At 39.0% G+C, this 12,982-nt stretch overlaps 1 protein-coding gene across 1 annotated transcript in view; it reads left to right on the plus strand.

The window, feature by feature from the left end:
* Nucleotides 1–6,998: 6,998 nt before the first annotated feature.
* ITGA1 (integrin, alpha 1) overlaps nt 6,999–12,982 on the plus strand; it is a 177,490-nt gene continuing 171,506 nt past the window's right edge. The window contains exon 1 of the mRNA XM_012655294.1: nt 6,999–7,434. Coding sequence (XP_012510748.1) covers nt 7,374–7,434 — 61 coding nt within the window. The 5' untranslated portion in view covers nt 6,999–7,373. The remainder of the gene's footprint in view (nt 7,435–12,982) is intronic.

Here is a 12,982-nt window from a genome sequence, read left to right on the forward strand (position 1 = left end):
TTTTATGAATGTATAAAGAATGCTTTTGCTCTGTCCCAACCCAGATGAAGAGTGCTGTCTGGTTCCAGTCAGTGCCTGACAAACATAGGTGGGACGGAAGGGAGTAGTTACTTTCCTCTCTGCATCACCACCACTGCTGTGGGTGTCTAGGGCCCACCCTTAGAGTGTTTTAAGTGGCCTAGGCTGTTGAAGTTATGTTGTCTTTCTGTAGTCATATGTGGATATACTCAGGCCACAGCCAGGCCAACACAACAGCTAGCTATGGCCGAAGGTAGAGTCTAAGTCACTGGGTCCTAATACAAATGATATATTCTGCTTATTCAAATAGCAACTGGTAGGCCCATGAATAGCAGGGGCAGGCACTGAATAGGCTCTGGAGCAGCTGCTCGGTGCTGTCAAATGATGGTTTACGCATGGACTGGGGCATGTCTGGATGTTTCTTCCACCCTACCTATCACTCTAGATCTGGATCTTCCATCCCAGGACCCACAAATCTCTCTTCATTCTTATAGCCCCTGTGAGACTCTTTTTCATCCAAAGGGTTCAACAACTTTCTGTAGCTCTTGTGGAAAAGGAAAACTCATTCCTTTGGTTATATAGTCTTTCATTTTTCTCTTCTGTTCAGCAAAATTTAAATTTTAAGAAAAGTCAACCTCAGCGGGGAAAAAGAGGAGGGGGGAACACTGAAATACCTCTTAATATTGGGGGCTTGAGAAAGAAATTTAGCCTCTTAAAAGACATTTTTATATCCCTTAGTTTTGTGACTGTGAAATTCTTTCCTGATATATAAACATGTAATGGTTTAGTTAATATTATCATTTTACTATTAACCTTAGTTAATAGTAATAGGTTAACCACTGTTAACCTTAGTAATGTACTTAGCATTATAATGACCTGTCCTATTACTTTTTCTGGCTCAGATAAATTTAGCCATAATTCCATGGCAGATCTTTAAAACTCTTCCCGGTGCCTGCAGTGGCTTTTAACTCTCAATCTGCCTCTAACCTCTTGGCTGCCCACACTTTCCTTTTCTAAAGAGAAATCACCTAGTTACGGCTATCTTTCAAGAGGAGCCCCAGGATCTCCTCTCCCAGGGCAGGGCCTTTAAAAACAGTCCCTGCCTCACAGCCGAAAGATCTGAGTGATAATGATTGCATGGACCCCTTCATCCCAGTAATCTATTTTGGGTCCAAAAAAGCTTAAAATGGCCAATACTGGAAGTAGATCTTTATTAATGTTTCAACCTGTTATGTGTTGTCCAACTGCAATATCTAAAATTTCTTTAGGCATCATTACAAGTGGCTTCATTTTATCTTCAAATTTTAAAAGAATCACCAAAGATTGTTATTCTAGACTATTGATGCTCTCTTGTTAGAGGCAAATGTCCAATTTTCCAGATTTATTCTGGTAGTACATAAATTTTATTTATTGATAATAAATTATACATTTTCTTAAAGAAGGCATTACATAAAAATTCATTATACAAAAGTTTCACAATGTGCTTCATGTCTATATTTCCTCTACTACAAAAATAAGATTAAATCAAGCCACTTTAGGAAACAAGAGGGAAAAACAAAAACAGAGTAAAAAATGTGTTTGTATATGTCAATCAGAACTGTGAAAATATTTTGTGCTTATAAGAAGTTCAAATTTTCTGGCATCTTTTTAAGATCCTTTCAAATCCGGTCCCAACTTCGCTTGCCTTTCTAAATTTCTATCCCAATCTATTCATCCATTTCATGTTGCCTCTGTCTAGAAATCCCGTTACAGTTTTTCTCTACCTGTAAAATTCCCTGCCCATTTCCTGCAAGGTTAAATTCCAGTGCCATCATTTCTATGAAACTGCATTCTTTTTTCCCCTTTGACTTTATCCTCTATTCCAGGGGTCAGATGCAATTAGAAAGATCATTCTATGCATTTGCCACTAGGTTGCATGAGAATATTCTTGAGGCTAGGGCCTATAACTTTAACATCTCTGATTCCCCAGAACCTAGGAGACTGCCTGCTACATAGAAGTAACTTCCTGAATGTTTCAATGAATGAATTATAGGACTGTAGATGCCGCAGAGGACAAAAGTGAGTAATTGACTATCTTTGTATAGATTATGGTCTAGTAGAGCAGCTGAAAAATAGGCACATAATTGTAAAACAAGCTATTTAAGTGTTATTTCAAAGCCAAATAGTAGACTTTCTTCCCCTTGATGCATTTATTTTGTATTAAAGATGAAGGGTACTTCCCCACACTTGTCTTTAGTGACCCAGTCCTACTACAAGAAATGTCAATCTCATTTATTTGTTATAATCCTAGGATTTTGGAGCATACCTACTTTATTTAACTTTTTACAAATAGGTTAAAAAAAATAACTAAATCAACCTCTTCAAACAATTCTAGAATTGCCTAACAGTTCAAAATATAATTAACTCATATTTCAAATAAAAGGACCCAACAATGCAGCTGAAATGTTACTGCTCATCAGTGGTTGTTAGTGAGTCAGAGAGTGCCACGAATTGAATATTCTTTCCAGGGCACAACCCTGGTCCACCCTCCGTTGCTGCTGCCCTGCTGTGTCACTCATGTTGAGGTTTGCCAATAATCTAGGGAAGTTTCCTACAGTGTTAAGAATTCCTCACCAGGATTCTGAAGTCAAGTTTTTTTTGTTGATGTTTCTTTTTTTTTTTAAGTACCAGTGCCCAAATGTGTTTGGCCAAGGTTTCTGGCACAGACTTGTGCAGGAAATAGGGAGGGAGGAACACCTATTTTATATTTTAAGTGAAAAAACACACAAGAACATTACGTAATAACAAAAAGCAAATGGTTGGCTAGTGGTGAAGTTCAAGCTCTGCATCGCTGTGACTTTATTTTGGTCATAAAGGAAGCAATCATGGGTTCTCAAGGTGTAGCAGCAACAACTAAAGGATAATTTCACTAGACTGTTTAATTTAATAGACTTAAAATGAAACACGCCAATGTTAGAATTGAGGAAATATTACTTATTTTCTGTTCCTAGTTACAAGGGAAAGAAATTAATTAACAGCAGATGTGCAGTAGAACAACAAGTGTTCTACCCATCTTTGCCTCTGTAGAACATAACCCAGTAGCCCAATATATAGCAGAAACTTTAAAATTATTGAATGAGACTAAGTTTTCCAGATGGGTTAGCCTTGTGAGTTAGACCGCTCTCTTGGGGCATATTCCCCCTGAGTACTTACATTGTAAGATTAAAAAATCTGAATCTTTATGAAACCTTTGGGAAAACAGAGCAGTTCTAGATGCTTTCACCTACTCCTAATGAGGAGGGGAAAGGGGGTGGGGTGAAAGCACACTTTGGTGCTACCTTAAAACTTATTTGAAACCTCATATTTAACTTCTAAAAAAACAACTTTTGAATTTTTCTTATAAAATTCTATTATTTTAGCATACAAATATTTTAAAATTATTTACTATTAAGTAAAATTGGCACCACCCTCCTACCCAAGTGGGAGTACCTTACTTATCCTGTGACTTTGAGAACCCATAATCTTACTACCAGAGGATTTGGAAGACACTAGAAGCAGGTTTCTAGACCCTCTTCTATTCTCAACCTTAGTGAAATTTTCTTGTTTAAAAAAAAGATCCTTTTGTCAGCTAGCCAAGTTGAAAAGCAAATTCATGTTAATATTATAATGGGTTCTGATATCTTAATGTATGCCCATTTTATAGGAATAACTTCAAGATAATTCCCTAATCCAAAGTAAGTATTCTAAAGGTGAAGATTCCAGAAACTATAATAGATGTGATGGAGATATTTTTAGCCAAACTGAAGTTCTCTTTCTGATGATCATCAAATTACATCACTTCCTACAGGGTCTACCACACACAAGGCCTTCCCTCTGTTTTCGTGGTCTGTCTAATACCAATTCTCCTACTGTGAAGAATGATCAATAGCTATTGAGTACTTACTTTAAGCCAGGCATTGTGCTAAATACATGTAGGCTTGTCTCATTTAATCTTCACAACAATCTTCAGAGAGAGGCAGTATAGTATTTTCATCCTCATTTTATGTTTGAGAAAACTGAGGCTTAGAGAAACTAGATAATTTTTCTAAATCACACTGCTACAATATTGTGGTTCCAGGACTTGAATCCAAGCAGTGTAACTCCAGAACCTTACTTACTCTAGTAATTTTACTCAGTATATTAGATTAACTCCAAGAAGAATACTTTGGTATGAAGCATATGCTTTTCTTTTTGAGATTATTGATCAATAATCCCAATTACTCTTGCCTCATTTCATAGACTTCTACTTTCCAAAATCTTAATCAGTTTTTCTCTAATCTCTTAGTGTACTCTTAATTTTAACTCATGCTCCCAAATTCTGAAAGAGATCTGATCAGATTAGGTCTTATTTAAAATAGAAAAGTATATAGTATAAGGTCTTGGGCTTTACATTTACCATCAAGTGTCCTAATATAATTACTATTAATAGTTTGTGACCCTGGGCAAGTTTTAACTTCTCTACACCTCAGTTTACTCGATGACATATCTTTCTGTCAGTCAGAATAAAATCAGTTAGGAAAATAGCTTTCTTGACATTGATTTGTATTTGGGTTTATTGAAGTTTAGAAAATAAGCACTTATTCTAAATTGAATTCTCAGACAATAGTTATTTCTCAGTCTCTACATTTGCACTGATTTGACATGTTAGAAGATCCATAAATATTGTTGTAAGATTCATAACACATATGAAATTAATTTTAACAATATCACTGGTAGTGATGGCTATCACCACTCATTTGTAAGTCCTAGAGAAGATAAAAATATTTAAATCGAAAGCATGTATTAGTCCCAAACAGGGTAAATTTCCCAATAATTATAGACTTGATAATATTATAATGATTATTTTTTTTGAAACAGAGTCTCACTCTGTCGCCCAGGCTAGTGTATGGTGGCATCATCATAGGCCACTGTAACCTCAAGCTCTTGGGCTCAAACAATCCTCCTGCCTCAGCCTTCCGAGTAGCTGAGACTACAAGCATGTATCTTCCACGCTCAGTTAATTTTTCTACTTTTTCTAGAGATGGGGTCTCACTCTTGCTTAGGCTGATCTCAAATTCCTGGGCTCAAGAGGGCCTCCTGCCCTGGCATCCCAAAGACAGGTGTGAACCACCACACCCAGCTTCATATTATAAGTGTATTTTAACACCACTTTCTTTAAATAAGGTATTTTACAATTTCTTTTTGTTTTTTCCAATGAAATGAATTGTAATTTGCTAGAATGCCATATATGTATATGCATATGTGTATATGCTGTACATATATATGCACACACACATATATAGACACATGTTTGTGCATATAAACATATATTGTATATATTTTTGAAAATGAAGTGATTTGGAGAAATATTGTTGGGATATTATTTATTGCAATTTTTAAATACCCAAGCATTAATCAATGTTTACTGGTTACTGTGTAAGTTTCAATGGATCATACTGAGAGGCATAGACATAACTGAGACTATACACAGGGTAGTGATATGTACAAAGGAAAGACGTTCTTTGGCAAGAAATGAGAGTATTGAAGGGAGGCAAAGGAAGCTAAGCAGTGTCTAAAGGAATTGAACTGTGACCCAACACAACTTTTGTAGAGATGTATTTGTGTAATTTTGAAGACAGAACTAAGAAATGACATTATGAAAGCTAAAAACAGGGGGAAACAGGATTTCTAATATATTTACTAAGTAGTGAATCACTTCAAATACATAAATTAGAAAAGGAATTCCTTGGCTAATGGGTCAACGTACTGAGATTTGATGGCCTTCAACCTCGCAGCTCTGCCTGCTCCTTTTTTGACCTTCATTACACTTCTTTAACTTTTGTGCTCTCCAACTTTTAGTTGCTACAATCCTCTCTCTGGCAATATATCCAATCATCCTTGTGGGCGTCTCCCTTCCTGTTCCTTGTATTACCTGTACTGTGTTACCTGTGTTGTGTTCTAGGCAACAGGCTCTCCTTTGGGTGGCACTCACGTCCTGCCTAGCCCTAGTCCTGCTAAATAGAGATATTTAATTATTAATAGTTGTTAAATTGCCTGTAGTCCCAGCCTGAGCCCAGGAGTTGACGGTTACAGTGACTGCAGTCCAGCATGGACAACAGAGGGAGATCCTGCCTCTTAAAAAAAAAAAAGGTGAAAAGAAAATAGGAAAATAGCAAGTATTCTTTGAAGCTAAGATGTGAATCTGGAATCTGGCTTTTGACTTAGGGAAGCTGTTCAACTCGCGGGGCAAGGAAACCATTGCAAACTCCTAAGCACTTCTGTCCCTAGTCTATCAGAGAGGAGTAACGTGAACACCACTTAATGCAGTTTTACTCATAAAAGTCAGTGGCAAGAAAAAAAATGAAGCAGTACCCGGAGTTCATTAGATTCAATTCCCAGTGTACAAACATTCTAATTCAGCTTAAACAAAATAGCCCACACACATTCCATTTCTGAGGAGACTGCTTTCCTCCCTCCGTTTTCCTCCTGCTTCCCTTTTGCGTTTGTCTCTTTCTTCCTCTTACTTTTTTCCTCCCAGTCTTGTTTCTCCTTTTCTCCCCTTATCATAGTCTCCCCAAAGAAAAGCTTATCTGCGACCACCCTCTAACCACGAATCACCACAAACGAAGCAGCCCCTCCGTAAGCGAAAGCAAAGCCCTCAGCGGGGCGTGTTGGGGTGGTGAGGACGCCCCTTGCAGTGCGAGACGACTTCACGGTGCAGGTCAAGTGCGCGCACTTTCACAGACGGTCTGGTCCCTTCCGAGCAGTCGCGCCCCAGGAGAGCAGCCTCCTCTGAAGGGCGGAGGAGCCCGGACAGGGCACTGTCAGAGCGCCCTTCCTGCCCAGACCCGGAGAAGTAAGGGGTGCGAAGGCGGAGCCACCGAGCTGGCGACACCCTCCCGAAGGTCCAGCCCTTGCCCGCCTTCCTACCACCTTAGGGATTTGGCACGGAGAGCGGGATCACCCTCTAAATGAAAGGCAGATGTCCCTTTAAGGTTTGCTTTGCGGCCCGTGGACTTTAGCCTAAACACGGACCCGCGAAGCTGGCTTTATTTGTCCATGTCCCGGACAGAGCCTGGGAGGCTGCCAGTGGGATTTCAGAGACCGAGGGCGCGAAGGGGCGGGCGATGTGGCAATCCGTCTGGGATGTGAAAAGCGTGGAGCGGATTTAGAGGCATTCGACGCAAACACAGGAAATCACTCCTCTCCCGCTCCTGGGCGCCGCGGCCGGCTGGGGCCGAGGACCGAGGACCGCGGCGGCAGCGGGCGGAGGGGCCCAGCGCGCAGCCTCCACGCGGGGTCCTGCCAGGTCCTGCCCTCGGAACCAGCGCGCCCCAGGGGCTGCGGCCGCTCCGGCCATGGCCCCCCGGCGCCGCGCCAGCCCAGGGGTCGCTGTCGCCTGCTGCTGGCTCCTTACCGGTGAGCGACTCCGCTTTTCTCTGAGCATCTCCTGCGTGCGTGGGCTCGGGGCTTGGCGAGGGAGGGAGGGAGGGACACAGAGCCGCGGTCCAGAGAGGAGGAGGGAGCGCCCGTCTACTTTCGGGCACTCCAGGTCGCCCGGCCCGGTTAGTGTACAGAACAGAGTTTCGCGTTTGGGCTTTGATAAGAATTAGTTAAACCCCTCCACTCCAAGAGGAGGAGTGAGGCAGTGCTGAAAACTTTATACAGGAGAATTGACTTTTCAAATTAAAGTTTGTTTTGTTTTGTTCTTTACAATATACATTGTATTTTAGGACTTTGCTAATGGCTCTCCTCCCCTTTTTTGGCGGGGGTTAGGGTTGATAACTGTAGGTCACCTGATTTATGTGCAAAGTTCCTACCCTCTGGTTGTCCAAGAGTGGACTTTATTGCCTTTCTTGCAGTCTAATATTCAAAGTCTTTTCCGCTACGAAACAAGGAAAGAGGGATGTAAGGGAAAACTGCTGCTTGTCCCAAAATGATGTCTCTATGTCAGTACCCAAGAGGAGGAACATTTTGAAATTTAGGAAGGAATAGTGAACATTTACTCTGTAAATATCGCAGCACAGACGTATTTTTTAAGATACAAGATATAGTATTGCTACTTGTGTATAAATATGTATTATAAAGGAGGAGACTTGAAAAACACAGTAGCAATGCAAAGTTATATCCAATTTAGTAAAAAAAAAAAAAGTCTAATTAGACCATTTTCTAAGATTTTCCCAATGATTTACCTATGGTCATATCTTTTTTTACCAGGTACTGATTGGGGGGTAGGGGGTTGAAAAGGTGAAAAACAGAAGGCAGATAAGTGAAAGTTTATTGATAGAAGCTGCATGAAAGAAAATCGCCTGATTAATGGTTGGCTTTAGCATATCATTGATATTAAATTGTTCAGTATTTTCACTGCTGGCATACTTATTACTACTAGTTAATTTAGTATCTTTACCATTTAAAACAGAGGAGAACCAGCCAGTTTAGTCCTGCCTTAGATGGCCAAGCATTGTTAACTTTTATGAAGATCACTTAGAAATGGATTATTAGCAGGCAGAGCTTTTTTCATGGTGAGGTGGTGTAAAGACAGTTAATAATGAGCTACTGGCTTTTCATCCAAATATTTTCCACTACTCAGGAAATGTCCAGTAATCCAAACAGTGGTAACTGCGGAACAGCATCACAGCCAGTGAGTGGTTTAACTAACTTACCAGCTACTGTCACTACCCTTTACACATATTTGACCTATGACTCCACTCCAACTCAAATTTTTGCAGGTTTTTTGCATTTTATTGTTGGTTTTATGCAAAATCTGAATACAGTAATTTACTAACTAGTCAAGTTGTACCTTTTTCATTTTACCAAATAAGCAGTCTCTAGTGCAGAAATGATCAAATGAGGTTTGTATATCCTCTAAAACCACATAATGAAACTTAAAATAACAGATGTTAACAAGTTATGGTTTCTTATATATGTTGGTGTAATACACCTTGCTGAATCCAAGAAGGGACTTGAAAGAAAATAATGTGTAAATATTTCTAAATTGTAATATTAAGATTCCATGTGCAGGCATGTATAATTCAATCCTATGGAAATTTAGAATTTAAAAAAGTGATTGTCTCAGAATTGACAAGCTCTTCAATTGTGCTATATTTATGCCTGTTTCACAACACAACATTAAGAATCTGAAATTTTACTTCTTCCTTTGCTAATTTCCTCATCAGTCAGCATATTGTGTCAGCTCTTTCTTACCAATCTCTTTCATATTTGGAAACTTCTCATCAATTCTTGGAGTCCCTACCTAATATGGGGTCTCATCACCCTACCAATCCATGCACAATACTACAGAGCTCATCTTCTTGTCTCCAATCTAAACCCAACCTCGAGTCCACCCTCCCAATACAGCATTTTCATTATATATGAGTTTTTAGTGAAAAATTGTTGGTGTTTTTTTGTTACTTTTAAGATAAAATACAAAATTCTCAACTGACTGCCCTAATCCAGCACCTTTCTCTATCTCCTACTACCCCTCTATCAGTTTCCTATTGCTGTTGTAACAAATTGCCACAGATTTACCAGCTTAAAACAACATAAATTTACTATTTTATAGTTCTATAGATCAAAAGTTTCACTGGACTAAAATCAAGATGTCACCGGGGCTGCATTTCTTCTGGAGGCTCTAAGGGAGAATCAGTTTCCCTGCTTTTTCCAGCTTCTACAGGGCACCTGCATTCCTTGGTTTGTGGCCCCTTTCTCCATCTTCAAAACCAGCAGGGTTCTTCAGATCTTTCTCTCTGACTCTGCTTAATTATCACATCTCCTTCTCTGACTCTGCCCTTATTGCCTCCCTAAGGATCCCCCTGTGATTACAAGAGGCCCACCAGAATAATCTCCCCATTGCAAGATCCTTAATTTACTTACATATGCCAAGGCCTTTGTACCAACTAAGGTAACATATTTACAGGTTCTAGGAATTAGGACATGGACATCTCTGGGAGACAGTTATTCTGCCTACCACAGCCTTAAATATAAACTGCCCGTTACAGCCCACCACATATCCTTACTTTCTCCATAATCCTCATGCTCATTTTGCCATTGTAGATATGATCTTGTTGTTTTATGTGTCTAGAAAATAACTCCACCCTTCCTTCCCACCACCCGCTGCCATATAAACAAACTTTCTACAGCCTTCAAAGCTGGGTTTACATCAGAACAACAAACCATCCCCATCCCAATAAACTTCTCACTAGATTTAGAACTTCTTATATTAACTTCCTGCAACATTTATTAAAATGATTCACCAAGAAAGATGTTCTTCCTTAAGTCCAAATAAATTCTTTATTGTTATTTTATGTACGTCAAAGTCCCAGCATAAACTAGTGGCACATATAAAGGATTTAACTGAAGAAAATTTCATAAAGAGACAGTTTACAGAGGCCTTAAAGGAATGAGAAAAGACTGTGGAGCACCTAGGACAAGCAACAGTAGGAACAAAGCACCTGAAGCAACAATGAGAAGAAAAACCATGACCATTCCTAGGCCTGAAGAGGTGGAAGTCTTATTAATAGTTGACTATGAACTCTAGCTACGGGTGGTGGTGGTGGTGGGAGGTGCTGTTGGACCAGAGTTGTGGCCGTAAGTGGAGGAATTCTGTTAGTGCCAAAATTGAAGTCCAACAGGGAAGGAGTAAGGGAAATAAAATACCCACCCCCTTACCTCCCACCCTCTAATGTCTTGCCCAGCCCTCCCATTGGCCATATCCAAATAGCAAGATCCAATCTCCTAGAGAACAAAGGCCAAAACAGTTAATAACCAGGAATAATTAGCACAACTTAATGCTGAAACATATTAAGTGTAACGCCCTGTGCCAAGAACTTTGCATGTTTTATTTCATTTTAACCTAAAAAAAAGTATGTAACTATTATCCATATTTCAGAGAAACAAATCAAAGTACAGTACTAAGAGGTTAATCTCATTTGTCCAACGTTGCATAACTAGTAAATGACAAATTTACTCAAGTCAGATCTCTGTCTTCAAATTTCATGCTCTGAAATAATATGACATACAGGCTCCCTAAATGTAAGTCGATTCCCCTCTTGCTCATCCCTCTAAATGTGAAATCCAAACATAATTGTCTAAAAGACTTGGATAAAGACCTAATTAGTGATGTAAGTGAGTCTGTTATCACCATGATTTTTAGGTGTATGGTGAAATTAGATGATGACCCACCCTACATTAAGTATAACTCAAGTAAGATGACTACCTTTGGTTATTAAGAATATAAATATAAAATTACCCCTAATTGAATTATATCTCTCCTGCCTAGAAACATTTTGGTTGGCCTAGAAGCAAGGGTCTTCTTTTGTCACTTTTTTCACAGGCAAGATTTCCTATTCAAAACAAAGTCCATTGAGGAGATGGGAGCTGGTTGAATATGGCGAGGAAGTCAGCCACTTACCCAAATCAAAGAAATGACTTCCAATGGCACACAATGTATTGTCCAGAATTACTGAAGATGGTGAAAATTTTCTTAGTCATCATGATGTCTGCAATAAATTCATAGGATTTCTGTTTGTTTAGTAAAGAGGCAATGAGGGTAACAATGAGATACATATATATCTGCTAAACTAGTTTACCTATTTTTCTTCCCTGCTGTCATGATGCTAACTAGCTATTTGGAAGCATGAGCTCTTGGGCCTCCACTTATCACTGTTGATCTTACTTCAGTAGATGGATCCTCCTCTTACTTGTTTCTCTACCTCCAACTAAACAAACTTCTCACTAGATTTAGAACTTACCAAATTTCCATATGCCTCAGAAAATATTTTAGTAGAATAAAGTAGTTCAAGTTTAAAATATATTCATAAAAATTGGGGACCAAAATGCTATTCTTTACCTATACTGCTCTTCTGTTTTATGAAATACAAAATACTGTCCTTGAATTCATGTTAAAAAACCGAGATGAAAGCTGTTTCGGAATTGTTGCCACAGTGTTAAAGTTAGAATAGATTGCCTATTCAGAGCAGTCTGTGACTAGAGAATTGTATTCGCTCTCAAAGCCAGTACAGTAGCATGTCAAGAGATGCAAATGACTGCACATATTCCTATCGTCAAGATTATTGAGCTTCTTTCAACTCCTTTATGGTGCCAGCTCCTTTGAAGTCTCCTTGGGGCCTTTGGATTAGTAGTTAATTTCACTGCTACTCATTCTTACGTCCCCACATGAATGTGATTTCCAAGACACCCTGCTCCCACCAAAGTAGACTGGACCGTCCCCCGGGGAAATGTGTGCCCCTAGTGCCTTTGCTTCTATAATATAACATACCACATGATATTATAATTAAATACCTAATTGTCTGTCTTCCTCATTTGCCGTATGCTCTGTGAGGGCAAAGTTTTGTTTATTAACTTTAGCACCTAGGAATAATAGACACTTGTTTATTGAATGAATCATAAAAGAATAGACTATAGACAGACTCATAAAATGCTTAAGAGATCAGATTGTTCCCTTTAATTATATCCCCACCTGGAATATTTATATCTAATTGAATGAAAGACACTAGCAATTGAAAGATGCCCCATTAGTTTATGCACGACTAAGAAAGACAAGTACCACCAATCCAATTATTATTGCTAGATTGTTAGATGCATCCTAGTTCCAGAGATGTTGAAATATGGGAAAATGTGCATATGAAAATTATGATCAATAATATACAATATTTCTACATGGCAATTTTCTATCACATTTCTTGGGACAATTAAAAACTATTAATGTATCATAAGATTTCAAAGAGGCTAATGTATGACATCCCTTCTAGATAGAAGGATATCAACATTGTTCCTCTGTTACATCTCTTCCAGAGCCAAGTTTATATCTGACTCAGGGGATAATTGCTCCTCTGGCACCAGCAGCTTCACCAGATCCCCAAAACAGAGCTTCCTTTGAATACTGTAGCTTTAGAAGGAAGCCTCAAGAGAAATGTAATAATAAAATAATCAAAGAATGTTCCGGTTG

Source organism: Propithecus coquereli, unplaced genomic scaffold, assembly GCF_000956105.1.
Source record: "Propithecus coquereli isolate 6110/MARCELLA unplaced genomic scaffold, Pcoq_1.0 Scaffold47, whole genome shotgun sequence".
NCBI lineage: Eukaryota > Metazoa > Chordata > Mammalia > Primates > Indriidae > Propithecus > Propithecus coquereli.